This window comes from Rhipicephalus sanguineus, chromosome 7 (assembly GCF_013339695.2).
Source record: "Rhipicephalus sanguineus isolate Rsan-2018 chromosome 7, BIME_Rsan_1.4, whole genome shotgun sequence".
NCBI lineage: Eukaryota > Metazoa > Arthropoda > Arachnida > Ixodida > Ixodidae > Rhipicephalus > Rhipicephalus sanguineus.
Window position 1 is genome coordinate 90204321 of NC_051182.1, and position 25980 is coordinate 90230300.

General features: G+C 48.3%; 1 protein-coding gene across 1 annotated transcript in view; it reads left to right on the plus strand.

Annotated features, from left to right (window-relative positions):
• LOC119399590 (uncharacterized) overlaps positions 1–25264 on the plus strand; it is a 46151-nt gene extending 20887 nt beyond the window's left edge. Inside the window, exons 2-5 of the mRNA XM_037666394.2 lie at positions 12980–13121; positions 19039–19184; positions 21334–21472; positions 23006–25264. Of these exons, the coding sequence (XP_037522322.1) occupies positions 12980–13121; positions 19039–19184; positions 21334–21472; positions 23006–23660 (1082 nt within the window). The 3' untranslated portion in view covers positions 23661–25264. The remainder of the gene's footprint in view (positions 1–12979; positions 13122–19038; positions 19185–21333; positions 21473–23005) is intronic.
• The last annotated feature ends 716 nt before the right edge of the window (positions 25265–25980 follow it).

A 25980-nucleotide genomic window follows, 5' to 3' on the forward strand; every position in this document is an offset into this window, starting at 1 on the left:
CAGAATTTACTGAATTGTAAACTGTAAAAGAAATGTAAATTCTGCACTAGTGTCTATGTAATTATTCATAATAGTTAGACAAAATAGAGAATTTGTGAGAGAAATAAGATTCATTTGTATACGCCACTCTACTTCTATAGCGCAGAAAATTAGCAACATCACAAACGCTTTTCTTGTTACAATCCAGTGCGGTACACTGTAAAACAACCACAGCATCATTTCGCCTCACCAGAATTTGCAAAAATGGGGGGGAAGGGTGTTTTACTTGCCCAAATGGCCTTCCAGTTTGCGTAAGCATTAATGCTTTACTAAAAAACTCTTCGGGAGGTAAGGGTGTTATGGGTTATCAAGAAACACCTGTGGCCCATACGACAGGAGTTCCAGCTGATAATCGGAACTGGCTAATTTAAAAAGCGTTGAATGTAATGGGGGTATGGAATGACAGATCTGTCTTTTTTAGCGCTATCTACAAGCCCACCATAAACGTAGTCATATTCTGTGAATGTCTATTGCTTAATTATGCAAAAGAGGAATATCCCCACCAGCACTGAACGGTAGCTGAACATATTATGGCTATACTATACCACATGGTCAGTGTATGGTTGTGCAGCGCGAGCGCTCTGCCCATTTGGTGCATATGTGATATATCTCTGTGTGTACGGTTGGGTGTGTGTGTGTGTGTGTGTGGTATTGCATCATGTGATGCTGATGCAATTGGGTTAACCTTGACTGGCAGCGTTTATTTTTCTGTTGGCGTTTAGAGGATCGGTATCCCCCCCTCCCCCAATGTTATGGATGTTTTGATTCGTGCAAACACCTTTTTCCTAGGGTTTAAGGGTGTTAGTTATAGACCCGGTAAAACCCCCTTAAGGCTGTAAAGTGGTTTACTGCGATGGCACCAAAGAAAATGATATGCGCAGCTCGTGCCAGCAAGCTTCTCACGTCAGTCTTTCTTTTCCGTGTCATTTTAAACGAAGCTTTCATAAGTGACATAGTTCGGTGGCGGCGTCCTACGCGATAAACCCGGAGCCCGCGAGCGCGAAGAAATGCGGCCATCGAAGATGCGCCGGTCGCATGCGTAGTAGTATGCGCCGTTTTGCGATATTTGACGTTCTCTCGATCGCGCGCTTGTCGGCGAACAGTCGTTTCTGATATGGCAATGTGAGCTCTTATCGAGGTGACTCGTCGTTTCACGTTGACACGTTTCATTGTTGCCTGAATATGCACGCATGATTGTCGTTGCCGCCTGTAACATCTGAAGTGATGCCGTGCTAAGCACGTGGATCAAGGCTCCATTCCCTGCATGGAGGAAGGAAATAGTTAGGAGGGAGCAATGAGCCATGCGATAAATACAAAGAAAAAAAAAGAAAATTAGCACGTCAGGCACACGGACGCAAAGCTTCGCTCGCTCCCATTTTCCCAATAGGGAAGTGCTCCTGAATCTTTCTTTTTTTAGATCCGTAACGCTTCCTTCTCTTGATTTAAATTATTTTTGCTACGAAACAAGTTTTCCTAGAGGGGAACCTGTTTTGCGTTAGGTCTGACCTAAGCCTGTAATTGGATCTCACCCTTTCGTTGTGCAGAAAAATAAAATCAGATAAAAATAATTGTGGGCAAGTCAGTTCGTATTAGTTTTTTTAAATCGCACTGAATCAGATACAAGTAACAGTGTCAGAAACAAAGGTACAGAAGGACGAAGCTTCGATGTTCTGTACAACTGTGTATTTGTCAACGTTATTCATCTTGTGCTCTTCCATTCAGCCATAGGCGTGCGCACAGGGGGGGGAGGGGCAGAAGGGGCGGCCGTCCCCCCAAATCACTTAAGAGGGGGGGGGGGCGCAAAATCTGCCCCGTACATTGACCCTTAGAGTCACCTGAGAGGGGGGGGCGCGAAATCTGCCCCATACATTGACTTAATAGGGTGGAGGGGCGCTGCGATGAACCTTTGCCCCCCCTAATGGGGAACCCTGCGCACGCCTATGCATTCAGCCACGCTCTACGCATTTTCGTTGCACATTGCGACGGTTGCGCGTAATATATAGGTTGCCGGTGTATATTGTAATAACAGTGCGACGCCATCAGTTTGTTCCTAGCGGTACACGATCAACCCTGCCTGATGCGAACCACTTATACCGCCGGATCACTGTCATTCGATATCCCCGTTATTGCCCTCTTCATCTTCATTCACTGGCCGCGTTCTTCGTCATCGTTGCAATACTGTTGCATAAGAATCAATAGCTTCGTTCGTATACGAACCAGATAGGGTTAAATGAGGTCCGTTAGCCGCACCCAAAACTGGTTGTCGGCATATGCAAGCGCTTGCTGGTCATGCCGAGCCAGCCTTGCGGTCAACGCTCCATGCGCTTGTGTAGCTTCACATGTCCAAATAATTTGGCTTTAAATGCGGCCAGGATGGTCAGCCCTAATTCCGACAAGACTGCAGCTTCCGTCCAGCTGTGTAAACGAAGCCACTAAGGTCCTATTCCGCAGCTTGTTCTTTATTTAACAACAGGTTTTGTTTGAGTCGCCTTCTCGGCCACCACACTGGGCGATATTAAAGCGAAGATTCTTTCTACGCCTCTTTACGGGCGTTCGCTGTTTATATATTTATGAACGCTTGGCTTAATCAGCCAAGGGGAGCGTCAATCCTGCCCCATACCTCCACTCAGTCCGACGTGTCATTGTCTACAGTCCAGGGTTATGGTCATGCAGGTTTTCGAAGATAATGGGCGGCCGGTGACCCCTGATGTTGCATTCCCAGAGCTGTTTGTACTTCCCACCTTTAGCCCCGGAAGGAAGGGGACCATAGGAAGGCCGCAATGAGAAGCGCGTCATCGCTTCGTCTTCATTTTTGCATCAGTTACGACGCTTGTTTTCTTCCGGAATCGACCACCGTGGGGGGAGGGGTTGGGGGAGGGGGGAGAGGGGCTTTTGCGGTGACAGTTGGCTTCACCTAATAGAGAACCCTGTGCATGCATATGGTGATGGTGGTGGTAGGTAGTAGTAGTAGTAGTAGTAGTAGTAGTAGTAGTAGTAGTAGTAGTAGTAGTAGTAGTAGTAGTAGTAGTAGTAGTAGTTGTCGTTGTTGTTGTTGTTGTTGTTGTAGTAGCAGTAGTAGTAGTAGTAGTAGTAGTAGTAGTAGTAGTAGTAGTAGTAGTAGTAGTAGTAGTAGTAGTAGTATAGCAACAGTAGCAGTAATAGTGGTAGTAATTGTAGTAGTCATAGTAGTGGTTGTAGCAGTGGTAGTAGTAGTAGTAGTAGTAGTAGTAGTTATAGTAGTGGCACTACTGGCAGTAGCCGCAGTATAGTACAAGGATGCCTTCTTGTTCTTCAAGGTCAAAACCACACAGTGCACACGAAGTTATCCGAAATGTTGCGACAGACATCCCTCCATACACAGTCCTAAGTGTAATTTCGCGCTGAAAAAAAACCAGTCGGTCTCCGTCTCCGCCTTGCCAATACGGCGTCTCTTTCACAAGCAAAGAGCTCGGATGCGCCGTGTATATATAGTCACACAGGTGAGTCGCCTGTACAATTCCTATCCGGCGCAAGTTTACGATTTTTCTCATTTCCATGAGACCGCGACGTACTACCATGCAACATCGGTTGGCGCGCTTTCGCTTTCACCTCGGAATCCGCCTCTGTCGCAACCGTTCGCTCGCTGTCTTCAATCACCGCGCGCCTAAAAACCGGAGGTGCACGGCGGTCTTCGTGGTGCCGATGCTGGCTGAAGAAAAAAGAAAGAAGCCCGGTAGCCGCGCCCATTTCTCTGACCGCAAAACGAGCTATTAGCATGCGACTCAGGCGCAGGCGCTTCGAAGGCCGTGCTTTCCTCCTACCTTTTAGGGCTTGGAAGTTTTTTTCTTGTTGTTTTTTTTTCTCCCTTGTGCGCACGTTTGGAAGGTGTAGAAAATGCACGCATTTACAATTGGCGGCGGCGGGCCACCGTAAATTAGTCGAAGAGGAAAGCCAACACGGGAGACTCACACGTACCCCCGTATTCGATGAGTGGTAAACAGAGACAAAAGGAAGGTGCGGAAAGCGCAGGCGATTGTATTGAGGCAAGCGCCGACTACGGTGGCGGCCATTTCTTTTATTTTTTGTCATAAGTATTCGTCATGGCCCCGAGGCAGGCTTAACGCAGAGGACAGTCAGCAAGGACTATACGAACAGCCCTACGTGATGTTTACAAGAACGCCACGTCATACTTTCTCTCGTTTATTTATTTTTTTTCTACGCTGTTGTTGTTTTGTTCGCGTGCGTAAACAATGGCTGCGAGTGTAGCTGGCGAGTTCTACCGACACGCCAGATTTTCGGTGGCCACCTACATGCGAAAAATTCTGGGCCCTCAGCCTGACCCAAAAAGCAAAACTACTTTGAGAGTATCGTTGCAAATGATGAGGTGTGGAACAGCAAAATACAAATGACAAAACAGTCGTACTTTAGCTGCGCTGTACATGAGGTGCCGTGGGACGCAACCAGCTGGAGAGAATTAGCAAAAAAAGGCCGCGACTGCAGCGCAAGGCGAGAGGGAATGCTTCTTAAGAGTCGTGAGCCTCTGGGGAGTGTTTTTGTAAGGAAGATAATATAAAAAATGCCAGGCCTGCGCTGAAACCGCAGCACAGTCACAGCGAAAGCTGGAAGAGCGGCGTTTCTAGAGCCTGTTAAGCTCTCTTGGGGCTACAATACAAGTACACAGAAAGGTACCCACTACGCCATAAATCACAATTTTTGTGAAGTTAGGAAGCACCTACTAAGCTATTATTCGTCATTCTGCGGAGAAGCGAGGCACCAGCTACACGTCTGTAAGGCATTATGTGCACTTTGTTGACGCGACGACTGATGACGATGAAGAATTATGGCTCAGCACTTTGTAATGGGTTGGGATCTTTAAACGGCCCACCACTTGTGTTTTTTGCATTGGGTGACGCCCGATCGCTATTTCCCTCTCCCGTCATGCTGTATAACATACGTTGACGTGGGAGAGAGACGAGGGGGGGGGGGGGCGTAGAACTTTACTGAGACCCCGAGGAAATGGATCATGCGCTTATGGGCTTCCTTGGCAACCAATACGAGTGCACTTGCGAGGAACCCGCTATAAATCATTGTAATTTTACTGAGACCCCGAGGAAGTGGATCATGCTCTTATGGGCTTCCTTGGCAACCAATTCAAGTGCACTTGCGAGGAACCCACTACGCTATAAATCGTTGTAGTTTTTGAGAAGTAGGGCAGCAGGCACTGTGCCATTTTTCGTCAATCTACGGAGAGCGTTGGTGCCTGCTAAACCCATGTGAGGCATTTTGCGCACTTTGTTGATGCTTTGCCTGATGACGATGAAGAATTATGGCAGAGTCCTTTGTAATGGGTTGGAAGCATTCAACAACCTACTCGTTGCGCAATTCGCATTGCGTGACGCCTGGGTACAGAATTCGCGTTGTGCGACGCTTGGTGCTTCTTTTACTCTTCTACCACGCTATATTGCATATGCTAATGTGGTTCCTTCTCGGCATGAAGCCTGTACAGGACCTTTTTGCAAAGCAGTTTCAAGCACCGGCATGGCTCAGAGGTTGAATGCTGGGCTCCCACGCAGAGGACCCAGGTTCGAACCTCGTTCCATCCTGGCATTTCTTTCTTATTTCGTTTTTTTTCTTATTTCGAGCGATACTGGTTACGGACACCGGCGGCGGCGGCGGCGGACAACTACGGCGCCAAAAACGGCCGGTGAAATTATCTCATAACAGCTTTCGCTGTAATAATAATTGTTGGGGTTTAACGTCCCAAAACTACGATATGATTATGAGAGACGCCGTAGTGGAGGGCTCCGGGATGTCGACCACCTGGGGTTCTTTAACGTGCAAATAAAGCTAAGTACACGGGTCTCAATCATTTTCGCCTCCATCGAAAATGCGGCCGCCGCGGTCGGGAATCGATACCGCGACCTGGGGGTCAGCAGTCGAGTGTCATAACCACTAGACCACCGTGGCGGGTTTTGTAAGGAAGAGCAGCAAAAGTGTTTTGGGGAAAAAAAAGCAAGGTCCTCTCAGAAAATGAAGAATTCATTGTTCTCTAGAGCCTTTGTTTTATGCAAAAAACGGAGCCAGTGGCAAAGAGATAGCAAGGAGGCTAACAAGACCACCTGTCAGGTTCTCTGCCCTGCACACAGGGAATAGCACAAAGGAAAGAAACGAAAAAGGAAAAAGGCAAAAGACCACCGCGTGTCCTGTTAACCTAAAGTCCGCTGACGTACTGACGTTTGCCGACATCAAAAACTCCAGCCATGCCGCTTCCTCAGCACGCCACGCAAGTGTATATGTGTGCAAGAGGGAGGAGGGAGGGAGGGAGGGAGGCTGTATAAAGGGAAAATGGTTTGTTTTTTTATCCATACAAAGACCTCGGCCAGTCAGTTTCTCTCCTTTTGTGTCATCTTTCGTACAACAGAACAGCAACGTTTAACCTGCATGGAACTCGTATCTGATAAGCGGTCCAGCGGCGTAAGCAGGCAAGGGAAATATATAATGTGACCCAGACCCACGCTGAGAACTCGGTGGTCACGCGAATGCAATATCTCCTCGACTGCCGACGCAGCTCTGCCTGCGTGTTTCTCCGGGTTCGACAGTCGTGAGCATCGATGATAAAGTGCTAATGAAGGCGTACGACATGCCAAGGACAAGGTCTCGTGCATACGGAATGATGAATGAACGTAGAAGGTCAAACGAAAGTCAGAGACAAAAGATTGCACGCATGCATTGGGTAGGCGTTCCCGAAATGCCGAGTTCCTGTAACGCATTTTCGGTTCTCACTTGCGTCTTTCCATTCTCGTAACGCATTGCGAAACGCGCAGCCGACTCTTACAGAACAAATTTATTTCTCTGAACGCCCTCGCACGGCATGTTTACAAGCGTTTCCGCCTCTCGGACACGCTATTTGGCAATACTAAGGTCCCAGGAAACAACAAGTCGAACCTTCTCCTTAAGCGAATCGACGGCATGGCATCCACAGACATGGCCAAGAAAAACCGTTGTCTTCGAAGGAAGGAAGCTACGCGGCACAAGAGTGTATTACCACAGTGATAGCTGGATACCTTTTTAACAGCGGGAGCCGTTTTAAGCAGGGTGTAAGGTGTGATCCGTGGACTGGAAAAACCTCGCCGAGCGATGACGTCGCTCCCAGAACGCGTGCGCACGCGCGCAGCTGGTGTGACGTCACGCGCCGCCGTCGAACCGGCCCGCGCTGTCTTCGTCCTCTTCTTCAGCGTCGTTGTCTTCTTCATCTTCTGCTTCGCTCCTAGAACGCGTGCGCCGATTTCTCCTGCGCGGGATCCAATAACTCTGATGGGCGAGACAACGAGTATAGAAAGAGAGAGAAAGAAAAAGAAATAAAGATAGATAAAGTGAGAAATTCTGGGGGGAGACAACTGTTCAGGAGTCGAAATTCGAACGCGCGTACCCACGATTCGAAGGCGACCGTCTGAACCACTCGGTTATCCAGACGCGTCAGTAGAGTATAGCATAGCTTTGTATCGTATAGTATAGCAAAGGGGTAGGAAAGGGAAGTGGGGATGAGGAGGAGCGAAAGGAGGAGGTGAGAGCAAAGCGAAGCATATAAAGAGAAAGAGAGAAATAGAGAGACCGAAAGACACAAACAGAAAGAAAGGGAGAAAGCGAGAAAGGGAAGAAAGGGAAGAAAGCGAAAGACCGAGAAAGAGAAAGAAATATAAATAGACAGACAAAAACGGCATACACAAAAACAAGAGAGAAGTGAGAAAATAAAGAAATAGAGAAATAAAGAAAGAGAACAGTCGCAAATCTCGGGAAAACAGCAAAAGCCAGTACTACATAGGTGCCCGTGAGCTCCACTGTCTCTTTAGCATTGCGCCTCCAGTGCAGGCTATACGCTAAAATCTTTAGGAGCTTGCTCCGGGTATTCAGACGGGGGAGAAATGCTCGGGGGGTAAAGGCGGAGCCTAGTGACGTCAGCTCGCGAGGAGAAGTCTCCACAAATGCCCCCCACTCACACGGACGAGGCAAACGGAGGGGGAGACCAGTGTTACTAGACTACTCTGGTGGCTTGCACCACCCGTTTGACGAGCTGCTGACGACGAGCTGCAGACGACCATCCAGCTGCGGACTGGACACCCGCTGCCGCTCTCTGCAGCAGCAAGTGCAACAATGTGGCCAAACAAGAGCCCGAAATTCCGCCATATCCCCCACCGCCGGGGGATTGTTTGTCCTTTCCGGGGAAACGTCCCCGTCTCCTCCGAGAAGGGGCGGGGGGGTCACGCCCACTCGCTAATCCGTGACGTCGCGGTCACGTGATCCGCAATCCCCCCGTCTCCCCCGCGCATTTCTCCCCCGTCTGAATACCCCTTTAGTCCATCGCGGTAGTAGCCCAGCTCATTGCTCCCGCTAGCTTGGCGTAACGCTCGCGCGACAGAGAAGCCTTCTTCCTCTTGTTCTTCGAGCGCCTTGGTGATGATATTTACGCAGGCAAAACCACATATAGCATAGCCATCTGTAGCATGCGGCGCTCGCTCCACTCCGGCGCGTGCTCTAGTTTGATAGGAGACTGCTAGAAGGTCACTACTGCGCGCTTCCTCTCTCTTTCGGCAGTCGTCAGTCAGTTCGCTTCGATACTAATAACATGAACGAAAAAGACAAGGCGGCGGAGCGGAGGGCTCGCAAGGCAGCAGCAGTGCGGGCTCGCCGCCAAAACCCTGCGGTGAGAGCTCCCGAGGCCGAAAAGAGACGTTAGCGTCGTGCGGACCCCGAGATACAAGCCCGCGAAGCCGAAGCAGCGCGGAAGCGGCGGCAAGAGAACCTTGAATAAGTGCGGGCGCGGGATGCAGCAGCCAAGCGCCGAAAGCGGTCGCTACCTGAAGTTGGTGGCGCCGACGCGCGCTTCAAGCACGATTTCCTCGACCACACGTTCGGCCACCGCTGCAAGGTCTGCGACCGCTTGTGGTTCGACAACCTGACCACAATCGTTACTATAACAACGTGTCACGTCTTTATATGACAGTACAGGAATTGTACGGAGCATTGACGGTTTACCCGATTAACTCCGAGCAAGCTCCTCTAACAATTCACTTCGTAGATATGGTACTTTTTTTTTCTTCCAGACGTTCTGAGCTTCGAGGCTATTAATAAATACGCATGTTAAGTTTATGGGCTTGCATGCTTCTCAGACGTGTGAGAACATTCTAATCGTTGAATGCCAGCTCAATATCGTTGTTGCTCGATTCGTATTCAGTGCGACAATCCAACGTTCGAAAAACTTGGAGTATACCTTTCTCATCAGACCATTCTGCTTATCGTCAGGTTCAAAGAATACTAAAAAGACTACAGAAAAAGATATTGCAGCTGAATCGATGTAGTGAGGCCGTCACGGTTCTAAGCTTCACTGGGCACACGTCGTACCTGTTGTCGTAGGCGTGCGCACATGGGTGCGCGAAGTCTGCCCGATGCAGTCAGATCCTTGCAGTCATTGTTGAAAGGGCAGGCTTACGGGCACGCACGTTTTTGACGATAATGGCGGCCGCACGCTCCTGATGTTCCATTCCAAGAGCTGTTCACTGAGACGCGACCGCGTGAGCGAAGCAGGGCGCCGGACGAAGCGTAGTTCGGCGAAAACGCAACTTTTGAACCACGCGCGCCGTTCCCCATGGCAACATCAAAGAGGTTTTTCCATGAATCAAACAGAAACGAAGAAGCAGCATTTTATTACGTCTCTTGATGCACCGAAGGTTCTTTTTTTATTGCAGCTAGTTTGATTACGAGTGATTAATTGTGGTCGGACTATCTCACGTCATCGGGATAATTTTCTATGTGTATATTATTTTGCCCTTTTAGAATACTGTCTACCTCTGTTTCACACCCGCTATGGTCTCTGTTTCAGACTGCAGTATCAATAAATAAATAAATAAATAAATAAATAAATAAATAAATAATAAATAATAAATAAATAAAATGTCCCGCTGGTGGCGCTCATGGTGTGATACATTTAGCCCTTTACCCCCGGAAAGCCGGGAACTAAAGGCAGGCAATTGTGACAAGCTCGTGATCGCTGCATTTTCACTGCTGCAACCATTGCGAAGTTGCATAACAGGGAACAGCGCGGGCAAACGGGACAAGAAAGACAGAACTTGGCGCTGGCTCACAAAGTGAGCGTTTATTTCGTAGGTATATACACACTTCTTTGAAAAGGGACATGACAAAAAAAAAATAAGGGAACTTCGCACTAGTGGTGCCAAGCCTGAAGGAAGTGCGGAGCTGGGCAGCCTTCTTTGTTTCTTCATCTCTCTTTATCTATTTATTTCTCTTTCTTGGTCTTTATATTTTCTTCCTATTTTTTCTCTTGCTTCCTCTCTCTTTCTATTTTTCGCTTGCTCCCTATTTTCTATTTTTATGAGTGGTTTTAGCTGCATTACGCCAAGCGACAAAAGCATACGACAGCCCGGGCCCCTAAGGTGCTCCGCACTTGATAACATCGCAAGGCGCTCGAAGAAGAAGAGCAAGAAGACTTCTCCTTGGCGCGAGTGCGCGCTCAGTATGCTACAGATTGATTTGCTATTTGTGGTATTGCCTGGGTTACGCCAAGCTACGACAGCATACGACAGGCCGGACCCCTAAAGTCCTCCGCACTTGATAACATCGCAAGGCGCTCGAAGAAGAAGAGGAAGAAGACTTCTCCTTGGCGCGAGTGCGCGCTCAGTATGCTACAGATTGATTTGCTATTTGTGGTTTTGCCTGGGTTACGCCAAGCTACGACAGCATACGAAGGCCGGACCCCTAAAGTCCTCCGCACTTGATAACATCGCAAGCCGCTCGAAGAAGAGGAAGAAGACTTCTCCTTGGCGCGAGTGCGCGCTCAATATGCTACAGACTGATTTGCTATTTGTGGTTTTGCCTGGGTTACGCCAAGCTACGACAGCATACGACAGGCCGGACTCCTAAAGTGCTCCGCACTTGATAACATCGCAAGGCGCTCGAAGAAGAAGAGGAAGAAGACTTCTCCTTGGCGCGAGTGCGCGCTCAGTATGCTACAGATTGATTTGCTATTTGTGGTTTTGCCTGGGTTACGCCAAGCTACGACAGCATACGACAGGCCGGACCCCTAAAGTGCTCCGCACTTGATAACATCGCAAGGCGCTCGAAGAAGAAGAGGAAGAAGACTTCTCCTTGGCGCGAGTGCGCGCTCAATATGCTACAGATTGATTTGCTATTTGTAGTTTTGCCTGGGTTACGCCAAGCTACGACAGCATACGACAGGCCGGGCCCCTAAAGTGCTCCGCACTTAAAAATTGGGGAAATTGCAAGTCTACGCATGTGCCCCGGCTAGTCCATAAAAATGCAATGCTCTCTCTCTCTCTCTCTCAAACGCGGAGGTGATTAATCTGCTTCTCGGTTAATAAGATTGATGGTGCGCTTACACACGATGGTCCAATAGAATGACTTGTGAACGCTTCGCAAATTTCCTGGGCGCTGCAATCACGATATGTGCGCAGGATGCGCAGATGTCGTGACTGCCATGTTGTTAGCCAGCGCCAAGTCCTGTCTGTCTTTCTTGTCCCGTTTGCCCGCGCTGTTTCCTGTTTTGGAGCCATGCCAACAAGCTTAATACGTACCCTGTCACACAGGGCAACTTAAGTGCACTTTGAGCGAGTGCACTTCGCCGGTAGTGTCATTTGCACGCTGTCACACAGGAACGCTTAGTGACACTCGCTGCAAAGTACACTTGCCGGCAAGTGCGTCCGCCAAACTCACTTCGCTGCGACGGAGTGTCTATCCTCGGCAGCAGTGGCTTGCAAATAAATACGCTAATACAAAACGCGACGATCATGGTATTTTTAAAACATCGTTCTCGTTATTAGGAATACTGCCATGTATTCAAACAAATGATACTACAACAAAAAACCTCGCTACTCTCGCCCTCGGGCAGTTTGCGGTCACTTCCGCTAGGGGTATGCGGGAGCGCATGCCGTGCAATTGCCGTGTCCGTCACGTTGTTTACTTCCTTGCACATGTGCAGGTCAGTCATTCTTTAATCATTTGCGATGGCGTGTGCCACGGGTGCCACTTCCGCGAAGACAACGTGGTCCGACGCAGAGACGCGGGCGCTCATACGCCTTTGGGAGGAGCGAATGATTGCTGCCAAAACACGCTCCAAACGCCCGTCACCACTACGCGTCTCTTCTGCACCGGAGTCCGCCATTTTTGTTTTCGATTCGTCTTGGATACGATACTGTCTTGTCTCGGCTCGCGATGACCAATGACGTTATGGGGTTGCAATATTTACTTCATTTACGCGCAAAGTTGATTGTAAATTATGTTCATGCCTATAATAAGCAATTAAACTGCGAGCATTGCCAAAAATAACAAATATATGTTGCGCTACTGAACCACCAATTGCCCCTGCCCCCATTTCCAAAGCACACTTCTCTTTCTCGTGTAGCAGCGCGCCGCCGAAGTGACACTCTGTGAGCGTAAGTGCACTCGCTCAAAATGACACTAAATTTGCCAGTGTGACCGGGGTATAAGTTCATACCCTTTTACTGCGAAATTGGTTCTTTCGGACTCGGCCCTTGGGGGGGCTGTGGTGAAGCTTTGCCCTATTGCGCAGAAGTGCCACGTGGTTCCATTTCTGGCGCCCACCTTTCGGCATAGGAGCGAAATTAGAAAATAAGCGTGTACTCAGATTTACTCGCTCCTTAAAGAACCCCACGTGGTCAAAATTAATCCAGAGCCCCTTACTACGGCGTGCCCCAAGATCATATTCTTGTTTTGGCATGTAACACCCCAATACTTAATCTTTGGTTACATTTGTTGACTCTCTACTTTGCTTTTTATATAGCTAATACCCTTACCCCACTCCAAAGTGTAGGATAGCAAGCCAGGTGTTTCTTATGGTTAACTTCCGTATCATTCCTTTCATTCTTCTCTCTTCGTCTCCGTTGTGGGACACGTTGTCTGTCTCTCGCAGTGCTGTGCCAACAGCAGGAATGCGACCCGGTGCCTGTGCTGCGCTGCTACGGCGGCCTGCTGAGCACCATCGAGACAGACATGGACAAGATGGCAGCTAAGTATGGGACCGAGCTGGACGCAGCCCTCAGGGCGTTCGCCGGGTAAGTGACATCAGCCCACGTCATCTCTCGATGCTCACTTATTATGATGGAAAAGTGGAGAGGTCAGTTTGGGAAAGTACAGAGTGTAGAAGAACGACACAGAGACAGCACCCTGGCTGCGGGCAGGCTCTTCTATTTCATCCTTATCCTTCTCTTCTTCGCCCTCGTTTCCGAGCTTCTGTGCCACTCTTCGTCACTACACTCGGCCACGCTGCAACTGGTCTACTCCTGCAAGAAAAGCGCATAAGACAACGTCGCGTTTGTCGACGGACGCAGTTCTTCATTCGCGACACATGCACAGCAAAGTTATTGCGCTTTCTCTTGTCCGTGCGCGCATCAGAAGCCGTGGATCGTACTCGCCACGAGTTCTCTCCTAAGCGCTCGGAAATAATGAACGGGCCTTCGTACTTTGGACGCAGTTTGTCTGAAGACAATGGAGCACGTCGCTGCAGCCACACCTCGTCGCCTATACTATATTTCGGCGCCGGCGGTGGCGTCGGTCGTAGTACCGCTTTTGCGCCTGCTGAGCTTGTGCAATCCTCCTGCGCGCCTCCATACGGATTTCGCGACAAAGTGTCTGGCGTGCAACCGAACGCTCAACTTTGACGGGAGTGTCCAAACTGAATGTAGCATTCAGCTGCGGGAGCTGGCCGTAGACAATCTCGTAGGGGCAAGTTCCTGCAGAGCTGTGTGCCGCCGTGTTCACTGCGTATGCAGCCGCTTGAAGATGTTCATCCCAGTCAGCTTCCCCTCGTTTGTGATTCTTACAGTACGGTGCGAGACGATCCTGGATAGTCTGGTTCGACCTTTCCGTCAGTCCGTTCGCCTGTGGATGGTATGCCGACGCGAAGTGATGCTCAACTCCTACTTGCTGTAGGTAATTGCGGAGCTCGCGACTGCGGAAGGTGGTCGACCGGTCGGAAATCAACTTGTTAGGAAACCGTGTCGCCATTCGAAGCGCTCTCTCAAGAATCGGATGACGTAGCTAGCAGCAAGCGAAGGCACGGCCGCGACCTCTACAAACTTTGACAAGTGATCCACAGCGAGTATAATATAACGATTACCCGCTGCCGTCATTGGAAGAGGCCCGATGTGGTCTATGCCCAACGTGTGGAAAATTGTCTCCGGAGGCTTAATCGGTGTATGAAATCCATGTTGGCCTCCGGAACGTCGTTTGTGCTTCTGTGCTTCTCTTCTGTGCTTCTTGCTTGTGTGCTTCTGTGCTTCTGTGCCACTCTTCGTCAAGAGGTATAGTCGGATACAACTTTATAATTGTGCGGCATTTCCTCCTCAAAGCAGATGCACACAAGCCTTTGCACCAATGGACACGCACTTCAGGCTGACGTCATGAGCCGGACGGCCGGTGACCCCGCCTAAGGAGAACATTGCCGAGTGCATAAGCGGCACTATTTCTTTAGTCGCGGAAGTGACCGGCTGCCGCGGTTCGGTCGTCCGGCCACTGCGGACACTCTTGAGTTGTATCCGACTATACATAACTGTAATAAACGTACGCACCAAATTTTACTAGACAGCTTTAGTTTCACGTGCGTCGAAGAGTTCACGTACGTGGAGCTCCTGCGTGTCTACACTGCGCGTGCGCCGTACGTGGAGGCCGCCCACGCGTCTTGCGGACGTGCGTGAAATTTTCGCGCTTGCGTTGCGTGCTCTACGTAAGTGAAAGTCCTACCGGGCGCTCTCGCGAGATCACGAAGCTATCGAGAGAGGGTAGGTCGGAAGTTTTCAAGATGGTGGCACACCGAAGGAACTCTTCGAGTGGTGCTCCGCGCCTAAGGTTTTCAAAAAGTGACGACTTGGATGTGCTTCGTAACGTTTGAGAGTGCAACTCAAACGAAGCCAGGACTCAGTATTGAGTGAGGTAGACTGAAATCGCCACGCGCCAGGGAAAGTGTTCAGTGCCCGCACCCGCTCGCACATGAAGTGCGCGATCGCGCAAACGGCAGCAGCTCTGATTTTCAGTTGCGTCTGATCACGTCCGCCACTTCGTCCGGTGACTGTTGTTCTGTCTCCGTTATGATGACGTGGTCCATTCCAGCCCAAGAGAACTCACAAATGTGGGTCACAGTGCACGCTGAGAGGCATTTTTCTGCTCGAATGTACTCGGCGACCGTTATGTCTTCCGTGCGTCTCTACGTGCGTTCCTGTGCGTGTGTCTTCTGCGCGCTGAGCGTCTCACTTAACATCGGACCGAGCGTCTGCCGCTCACCGACAGCCTCTTTGCTTTTCCCTGAACATGACTTGCTAGGAAACGCTCAAAAAGCGCATTTCACATGAATAAACAGAATTCGTCTTCTGGCCTCCGTGATGGTCGTGCGTCTTTCGACTACCGTCGGTAGTCCTGCCACCGAATACGCAGCACCATGCGACGATCTGCACCGCACGCCTTGCAACAAAACACGCTTCGTCGGGTTGAATATTTCGCTGTAGTACTAGCATGTGGAAGCTCCGTGGCGCTGCGTCTGCGTTCGTAAAACTATAAACATAGCGGACGTAAACATAGCGGGACGTACGCATAGTTCGTACGTTTGCGTACACAAAGAATCATGCATGCACGTGAAACTGAAACTGTCTTCTGTTAGCTGCCTGTCTTGCCTTCAATGTACTGTGGAGTCTTCTCACTTGATCAGCTTTTTAACACGAAAGTGTTTCATGCCACGGTCCACCATGTACATTCGTTACGGATATGACGTTGATAAAATGGACGCCAACGGGTGAGAAAGAAAAAAAAATGCCCCGCTGGGAATCGAACATGACCTTGCGGCCGCGACGGTAAGCGCCCGACGCTAAACAGACTAAGCTTCCTTTGCAGTGGGGGACACCTCACGAATGCGCCTTTTATATCTTTCACACATTCTTTCTCGTACGGTGCTCTCTGTTCGCGGTGTATGTAGGCGGGGCGGAGCGGAGCGGGGCGGTGCCGCCGTCTGTGAGAGGTGAAAAGAAGTAATGCGTCACGATCGACACTTACCAGCGCTTACTCCGAGAATGCGCGCGATATCGGAGGTCGTGGTTAAAGCGTCTCGATACCGGCGAGGGACACTGGCCGCGCTGGCGTCACCGAGGCACTCTAGACGCAGTTACGTTCTTTGCCTTTCGCTTCGTTTTAGCGTGCGCCGGCTCATCGGAGTAGTGCAGCTTCCACATGCACCAAGGGGATTTCTCCGCCGCCGACTATTTCGATTGAGAGAGTACCGACTGACGAAACTGCTGCAGTACGCGTTGCAGAAAGGAGACGGGCGTATGTCGTGCCTTGGTGGAGCGAGACAGAGGCCAGCGGGAAGCACGCGTTTGCGGCTCAAGTTACGAACCTCTGCTTCCCGTGTTGCTGAAGCGCAATGTGGTATTGTATGCATGAGCACGGGCGTCGGTCGCCCATTACTAGAAAGCGCACACCGTGCCGTTTCTCTACTTAATTGACGACGTTTTGAAGAAATAGATATCGGTACCAGTAGTGATTTTGAGCTTGTTGATTTCATCTTTACACGGGATTCACTATTCGCTGTGTCCAAATATATTTTGACAACTTCAGCCACCACAACGGTTTAATGATGATCATGGTCGTTAGTCGTCGCGATGGAGACATGCCACTAGGCGTCAACATGGGTGCATCCCCGTCAAATGGTGCTACAGCTGCCAAAGACGAATAGACATTACACAAGCTCTCATATATCACTGCAGAATAAGCACTACTTCTGTGAAGACACGTTTCACTTTCGTGTTATACCAATTCCTATGACCGAAGGATCAGCCATGTTTCTTTCTTTTTCTTTTCTTCTTTTTTTTGGTAGCATTCCTTGCAAGCTGCTACCGATTTTCTTTATCCGTCGCTTGCTATGCGCTATGCTGACCGTATGTAGCTCGTGTTAACCGCGGTATGCGTATGATCGAACTGCCGCAGCGATTATCGTATACCTTGGTTCCGAGGCTTATTCGGTGTCATAACGACGCATTCAGCCTCGTATTCGCTAGTAGTGAAATGTTTTCGTGTGAATTAGGCATTGTTCTCTACGAACAGTGGCGTAGCTAGGGGGGAGGGGGCACACCGGGCCCGTGGCCCTCACCCCCCAGAATTTTTTTTTTTTTTGCTATGGCATACAGAGCCCAAAATGACACTTGACCACATCTGCCTGCCCAGCCCCCACATCATATCAAGAAGGTGCCCCCCCCCTCCGAAAAAATTTCTGCCTAAACCCGTCTACGAATGCTATTGTAACATTAAGAAATGAACGACCAGCTGCTCTGTCCCGACGAGCTACTCTTCCAAACAGCTTTACTCATCATCGCGAAAAGCGAACGGAAGAAAAAAATAATGAAGCAAAAAAAAATAATAACCGCCCAAGCATTCCGTACATACGGTTCACCAGCGAAGCTTAAACGTGCGGTCCCGGCATTTATCAATGGGTTAATCCAGCCGGTTCATTAAGGCTTTTCTCAATTATGGGTTAGGTCTGTCCTGAAATCTTAATTTATGTTCCCTGATCTTCCCTTCATTTTCAGTGGACCAGTAGCGAGTGATGGGACTTGCCCAATTCCTGTGCGCAAGTACGCGCTAGACGTTTTCGCATATACATATAAGGCAGAAGAACTTTCGTTTCGTTTCGCCTAGCCATATACGGCTTCGCTGTAAACAAAAAATTATGGCAGTTTTGCACTAGTGGTGCCAAGCCTGAAGGAAGAGCGCGGCTGGGTGGCCTTCGTTGTTTCTGTTTATTTTTCTCTTCTTTTCTTGTCTTTCTTTCTCTCTGTTTCTTGTATCTTTTTTTGTATATGTTTCTTTCTATTTCTTTCGTTTTATTTCTTTCTTTCTCTCCCTCTCTGCTTCTTTCTCTCTCTTTCTTTGTTCCTCTTTATTTCTCTCTTTCTTTCTCTTTCACTCGTGCTCTCTGTTCGTTCTATCTCTCTTTCGTGTATGTTTCTTTCTATCTCTGTCTTTCTATCTTTGTATGTCTTTATTCCTTTATTTATCTCTATTTTTCTCTTCCTCTTTCTTTTTATCGCTTCCTTTCTCTTTCTCTCTTTCTTTCTCTCCATTTTATATTTCTTTCTTTCTCTCTTTCTTTTTGATGTGTTCGTTTTCGTTTGACACTCGCACCTGCTGTACACGGTAGTGGGGCTTGCCCAATTCCTGTGGCGCATACCGACCTGATCAATCTTGCTCGACGGAGCCAAAGTTACCGATATATCTTAAGCAGCTTCACAGTAAAGAGAATGAAGAGAGCGCGTGCCGGTTCGTGATGATGATAGTTCTTTACGAAGGAGCACAAGTTACCGACAGCTTAAACAGCTTTGCATGTTAAAGTGTTTAACGTGAGGATCAACACAGAACCGTGAATAAACGCGAACAGCGTAGATATTTCCCAACTTGAGACTAAATTGGAGCGTGGTCTTTTATGTGTCAGGACCATGGCATGGCTTCGAAACACGTGGTAGTAGAGCACTAAAGGGCAAACGACCGAACTGACTTTTTTTTTTACAACTTTTTGCCCCACGACGATTCAAACGATACTAGCTTAAAAAAGCAATCATGCCGTATGGACATACAGGTGATAGAACTTCTGCGCTAAATAAACAAAAGAACTGCAGATATTAATTTCCATTTTTATGTACAACCTGCTGCCTTCTGTAACGAAATCACCTTTATCAAAAATGATTCTTTACATTCCAGTAGTACAGCCAGCGTTACGGTATGCGACCACTACAACGAAGTGACTTCTATAACGAAGTCTTTTCGAAGATTCCGAGCACTACATTATAAATACATTAGACTGTATTCAACAATTCTTTCAAGGAAAGTAATATTTCGGAAGAACACTTCACCAGACAATAAGGATTTAATATATGAGTTGAACGTCGTCTTAGCCTTGATGAAAGATAGCACTGACTTTCGTGTGGCATGCAGAAAATACCCGGTCTCGTCTTCGCCGTGCAAGATACGGCCTGGCGAGCAGGGACGATGCACGCCTGCCGAGCGCGAGCAGCTGGAACGCATCGAGGGCGTCTACGAGGTCTTCCAGAGGACCGTCAGCGATAGCGACGCCCTCAGAGGTAAGCATGCTTACTACACACGCATGATCTACACCAGGGGCCGCCAACCTGGGGCCCGCGGGGCAGTATTATGCGGCCCTCGGCACAGCGTCGAACCCCTCCGCCCAGCCCTTATCACTTCCTATCTGAAAGCAGACAGGGCGGTTTTGACCTAAAATGGTATTTTCGCTTGTTACCTATGTTTGATAGCGACTCTGTGACATGCGTGTTAAAGATAAACATGATTTCTAATCCAGTTTTGTAAATTATTGTCAATTCAACTAATTTTTTTCGTTTTAAGCCCTCCAACCCCCCACACTACCCCTCCCGGCCCCCGCTGTCCGGCCCCTCGCTGTGTCGTCTTCATGCAACTTGGCCCTACGCCTCAAAAGGTTGCCGACCCCTGCTCTACACCATTGAACGTTTGATTAATGTTTTAGTGCATACAGGGTGCAAAAAAGCGTCGGCAAAATGCACAGTATGTTTTCAAGCTCAACAACCAACTTAACCCGACAGCGAGCTCAAATTGCGCTTTCATTAAAGGGTCCCTGAAGTGCGCTACTCGACATGCTTGAAATAATCAAAACAGCAAAAGGCAGAGGACCACGAAAATAAGGGCACAGACAACACCGCTGTTGTCTGTGTTTCCTGGTCCTTTGTCTCTTGCGCTGTTTTTACTTCAAGTAAGTCCCTGAAACCATCTTGTGAAATTATGCAAGCCGTTACGCCGCAAATAATGAGCGTCATGACTTTCCAAGCCGCGCCTATCTCCATAATTTTGTTCGCAAAGCGCTGGCGGTGACGTCCGCCTTCCTTGATCGTCTGGCGGCGCGAAAAAGATCTCGGAGGCCACGCTCCATGTTTTTCTAGTTTATCTGTACGCCACCAAGTGCCGCCAAAAGACGGCTCGTACATTTTGCTCCGTTACCAACGCTACGTAGCCAATCAGATCAGTCGCAAGAGTGACGTCGCAAGACCACGCCACGTCCCAAACGTTGTGGCGGCTGAAAACTTGGCGTGGCGACACCGTTGCGATGTGTAGTGATGCGTATAATAATAAATAACCTGATAATAAATTAAGCGCTTCGCGCACAAGGCTTCAATGAGTTTGTTAATTATCCGAAAGGCATTCACTGCCGCCTCAGTGGGCTTGAAAGAAAAAATGTCAAAACCGTTTCGGGGTTAAGCATCTGGTGCACCACAGACATTTCTGATGAAATACCTTCACAAATACTACTCAACTTCACGATAAAAATTTTCGAGTAATTGATCACAGCTATCATCGTGCCATCGGAGTTAGTCGCCACAGAATGCTGACTCTATCAACGATTCACAACGGAATTCGTACTGTGGCGTCTATAGGATTCACAAACATTAATTACCAGGGGCGTAGCCAAGGGGGGGGGGGTTGGGGGGGTTGAAACCCCCCCCCCCCCCGAAATTTTTCAGTTTTGCTTGCGTATATATACACGCACAGATACAAACGCACGCACGAACATACATAAAGTATGGTTGAACCCCCCCCCCCGAAAAAAATTTCTGGCTACGCCCCTGTTAATTACTTCAGTCCGGGAAGTGTGGCCATGTCTAAGCGCGTCCGACAAGACTAGATACTTAGGCTGCTATGTTCCTTTGTGTTCAGGCTAGGGAGGACCACCCTTGCAAGTGTCCCCCCTTGAGATATATCTTTCAAACATCTTATATTTGAATTACTTAAGATTTAAATATAGCGCATTCAACTTTTTTAATGCCTCTTTATTTTGTAGTGTGTACCTGTGTTTTATACCCCTCAGCTGTGTGAGACTATTGAAATCGCAACTGCCACTCGACCAGCTCCACAGAAGACTCAATACAACAATGCAATTATGCGAGCTGGGAACCCACGCTTCCTTTTTTTTAATTTGATTTCAGAGCATCATATTCAGTTTTATATAAATAAAAACAAAACCTACATTTCTAAAAACAAAAGGGCCGTCACTCAAGATGTGTGTCCCCCTTGTGATTTTTCTGGATTTACGCCACTGAAAGGCAGTTCGGCGGTCTCTCTGGTCTGTCTGCCCCATTGTCACGTCTCAATCCCGAAAAAAATCGTATTATGCAGAACCAACCTTCGGACCTTAAAGTACAGTCTCGTCAATTGCCGTCCCGTTGACCCCTTTTGCCCACGCAGACATGGTGGCGGCGTACAAGTGCTGGGACCGGCGCAAGTACCGCGACTGCTTCGCTAGCCTGCTCCAGGACACGCTCATCCGCGAGTACCGCGACTCGTCCTACCAGGAGACCAGGCCGGAGAAGACCAGGATCTGCAGGTACGTGCTTGGTGACGTCAATGTTGTCCTGCCGCTTTTCATGGGGGCGAGCCTCAAGTGAAGAGTTTTTTTTTTCCTGAAGTTAGGCGCATAGACGCTGCCGCCACTTCTGTAGGGTGTATAGTACCCACCAAACATCGCGAGACGTGCTCAAATGGTGACGATTATGTCTCCATTGTGATAAGTCGATCACTGTTTGTTATTATGTTTGTGCATTGCTTCTTGCTAACGGAGAAGAAAGGTAGCAATAATGAAAGAAAAAATAAAGTAAAATCAACAGGTTGCCTCCAAGGTAGGCGCATCTGCAGTGAATTAGGCCGACACGTTTTCAGCGCTCACCTCTTGAAAGAATGCCAAGAAAAAGAAGTCAATCACAGATTCCATATGTACAGTATTGCACCGGAGCTACGAACAAGAAGCGGTCATTCAGGCCTTCAAAGAAACCTAACAGGAAACTCATTCAGCCGCACCTTAAATTTTCAGAAACGTGCCCAGAAAAGCTGCGTGCTTTTTCTTTTTTTGCGTGTATAATGCAGCTGAGTTACTACATGACGAACAGAGCCCAGATACAATGAATCAGCACAGATACAATGATCTGATCTGATATAACGAAGCAAATTGAAAGGAATTTTCGTCAATGTAACCTTGGATGTAACTCAATGTGCCTGCAGCGGTGTAGTGGATATAGTAAGGTATTTTCGTAATTGATGACAATACAATAATTATGAAGGGGTCAAACCACACTTCTTTCAGTTTAAGCAGCATTTAATTTAGTATTATTACTAGCACATCCCAAGAAGAATGAAGATATTGATATAGTAATGAAGCGCTGTGCACTGTCATTGCAACCGTTACTGTAGTTTTAGAAAGATAGCAGAAAACTCATTTTGCATTAAAATTTCCAGGCGAGCAAGTTAGTATGCGCTCATCTTTTGGCTCTTTCAGCGCTCACAAAGACGAGGACATGGTGTAAAATGTGCGCTGATTCGCAACTGAATTTTTGTTAGCAAATGTTCGTATACGAGATTAAGGAAACATCAAAAACGCACTAAAACAGATATTGTGCATGCATGCTTGACTGCGGTGTCGTTCTCATAATAATTTATACGTGCGTATTTGTTGAGAAACGAAATCGCGAATAATTTAGCACGCTCTGAAATGTTCTTATGGTGGTGCGCGAGAAAGCCGGTTAACACTCGAAAGATAAAACAGAGGACACAGTGCAAAGTATCAACTCAGGATTTTATTGAAAAAAAATGTATATAGATGGTTGGATCATAATAATACATATATGGATACGGCTTCGATAAAATTTTGAGTTGAAAGCTAGCGCAGTGTCCTCTACTTTCTCTTTTCAGTGTTACCAGCCTTTTCGCGCACCGTCACTTGTTGATGATTTGCCCAACTCGCCCAGCAATCCGTACATTTGAAATTTACCGGAATTTTTTAGTAGAAGTTCAAAAGTCTATGAAAAGTAGAAAATGTTCTGGTCAGCTGTTCGTGAAGTTAATGTCAGCTTCCGCTGTTCTGCAGGCAGTGGTCTCGCCTGGCCGACTCGTGCTTCGACGACACGACCGGGGCCTTGTGTCCCGAGAGCGCGAATGCAGGACGGCAGCACTTTCGCGAGGTGATGTCAGCCTACGTGGGCAGCTTCGGATGCCCGAACAGCGCCGCCACGGCAGGCAGGTCGATCCTGCTCACAAGCTACCGCAGTCGGCTTCGTCGTGTGGATGATGTACCCGCCGCGGCTTCTAATCGCGTATGCTGCCATGTCATGCAGCATCCGACCAACATTACCCAATCATCGTCACCGGTAGCAATGTCTGTTGAAGTACTGCACAGGAACGGAGGTCTCTCCGACATGGGCGTCGGCAGGAATTTGTCTTGGGGGGTGCAAACGTGTATTGCATCGCGGGCTGAAGAAGGAGGGAACACTGGTGTGGTTTGGATGGGGGCAAGTGATGGTGTGGTATGGAAAAGGGGGGGTGGGGGGGGGGCAACTGTTCTTTCCGCGCCCCCCTGCCAACGCCCATGCTCTCCGAGAGATCTTCTAGTCTCTTCCAATATACCTCTCCCGCTGCAACGATGGTTGAATATTCCTCCGCGTTCCGAAACAACATATTTGAGCAAGGCTGGTCTAGTGGAACAAAATTACCTGGAGCTAAAATACGTAATAAGACTTCTATAAGAGAGAAAATGCCTTTTTCACAGCGGAGGTCTGCCTCAGCAGCGAAGTTGGATCTAGAACTCCACAAGTGATACTTCAAACTGAGCGTGGTATATTATAAAATCAACATGGCCAGTCTCGAGAGTTTGTAAAGGAGCCCTGCAACACTTCGCCAAGTAATCATCAAATGACCTCACTATCGGAGATTATTGCGTCACGAATAGATTACCGCAATCTTTTTTTTTTTTTTTGAGTCCATCAGTACGAGCGGCTTAGAGATCCGTCGTACGCTTTAATCGATTTTTCTGTTCTTGCTTCACAAAGAGCACGCTGGAAGCTACACAGGGGTCGAGTTACTGTGTATGCTACCTAAAGGTAGCGTATACGGTAACTCTACGCAGGGGAGTGGGGAATGACAAAGGGCGCAAGAAAGTTACGTCGGGGCGCGTCGTGACCTTGAACATGTTCAGCCAACGGCCTTATCCTTCCCTGCTATGAAGTAGTCGAGCCCGTCGATGACGTAATTTGCCGAGCGAATGGCGAGTGCTTCATAGCTGTCTTTGAAACGTAACAGTAAATTCCCTGCCGCGTGCAGTGCTGCAATATATTTGGCTCACGCGTTCACAGGAACCTCGACCCTCGACTACCGATTGGCAGCGTTTTCTGACCATGTTCAAAAAGTGTTTCAGGGCCCCTTTAAGGATAATGCACTGAACACAACGGCCACAACGGTCACAGAACATATTCAACAATCTTGTTAAGCAGCGGGGAACTAGATAAAGAACAGACAAAAACGGGAGATAAACGGAGGCAAAAGTTGGGCAAAAATCAGCGCGCGTCACTTCTCCCGCCATTTCTTTAATTTTCGCTGCTCAACGACATGACACAAACTTGCCTCTTCACATATCCTGCATGAACTGAGCAGCGGAATATTTTGTCACCAGATAGATGCAGACCCATTGTATAGAGTAACACCTGGTCAAATGCGAGTCAGTACGAATGACTGCAGAGTGTCCTCACGGTTACATAAGAAACCCATCATAACCACACGTTGTTTGTGCCTCGTTGAAACCTCAGACTTTTTATATCCCGAGATCAGAACTTATCTGTAGCTCATATAGGTGCAATCCTTCACTAGTGCCCTTGTACTCTTACCAGGCAGTGAAAGGGATCGCGAGGCCCCGCACATACCTTCTTTTCTCAATGTAATTAAGTAACGGGCCGCCGTCACCGCTTACTTCCAGGCGTGAACCTCTACGGCCACTGTAGAAAGCCAAGTTCTCGAAATCACTGCTTGTGTAAGTCAGCAGCTAGCGCTCGTCAAGCATTACGATGTTTTAAGAGATAACATACGAAGTTGCCACTATCTTGTTTGTCTGGTGCTGTCTTCCCTCAGGTCATCATCGCACACAGTCTTGGTACGAGTATCATAACTTTGTTTCCTTTTAAAACCTCTTTTTAGTGTACACCCACGAGCACTACGTCACCGCGAACGTTTGCGCGGCTGGTCATTTGTTTGTTCTTCCATACGTACTTGTTTATAAAACCAATAAAAAGCATTTACTCCCAACTGCCTCAGAAGTCTCCTTTCCCTACAGTTGTACGTTAGCCTGACAACTGTTCCGTTACTGTGAATAGGACAAGGCGTTTTCATGTAACTATTTAACACCAATATTTTTACAACTGTGTGGCATTGGCACTGCTGCTAAAAATATATGCCACTGACACGCAAACGGATGGTTCCCTCCCCGTGTACGTGGCCTGCCTCATCGTGCTGAAGCACTCTTACGTAAGGTAAGGGTTAATTGGCTCCGCGTTGTTGTGTGAATGCATGCGTTGTGGTGGACGTGCGGACAGTCTGTCGCGTAACTCTTGTGGCTCCTCCGAGACGCTCGAACATGTAAGAATGTCCCGCATTCGTTACACAGCGGACCTTGCTAATTAAGTAATACAAACTGACTGGACTCAAATGTGCGACCCTTGCCAAGAAGATGAACTGCTCGACGTGACCAGGCCCATCGAGCCCTGCTAACCTGAAGGAATATAGAGATATGCGTTTCTACTTGCCTATGTCCGACTTGTACTCATTCCTTTAATTTCTTTTTTCTTTTTCCAGTCATCTTCGTTTCCTCTATCTATTCCCTCGTCCTGAATGAGCAGGCCGTCATTGTGACCTCCCCCCCCTGGTAGCAATTGTCAGCCTGTACATGCCCTCCCTTTTTTCTTTTTTGTCCCTGTGTCTTCGTGTCTGCAAGTCAGGTGATAATAAATTATCAATCCCAAAACAGCAAGTCCATATCTGTAACCATAGTTCAGTACGAATTACAAAAATGAATGCATC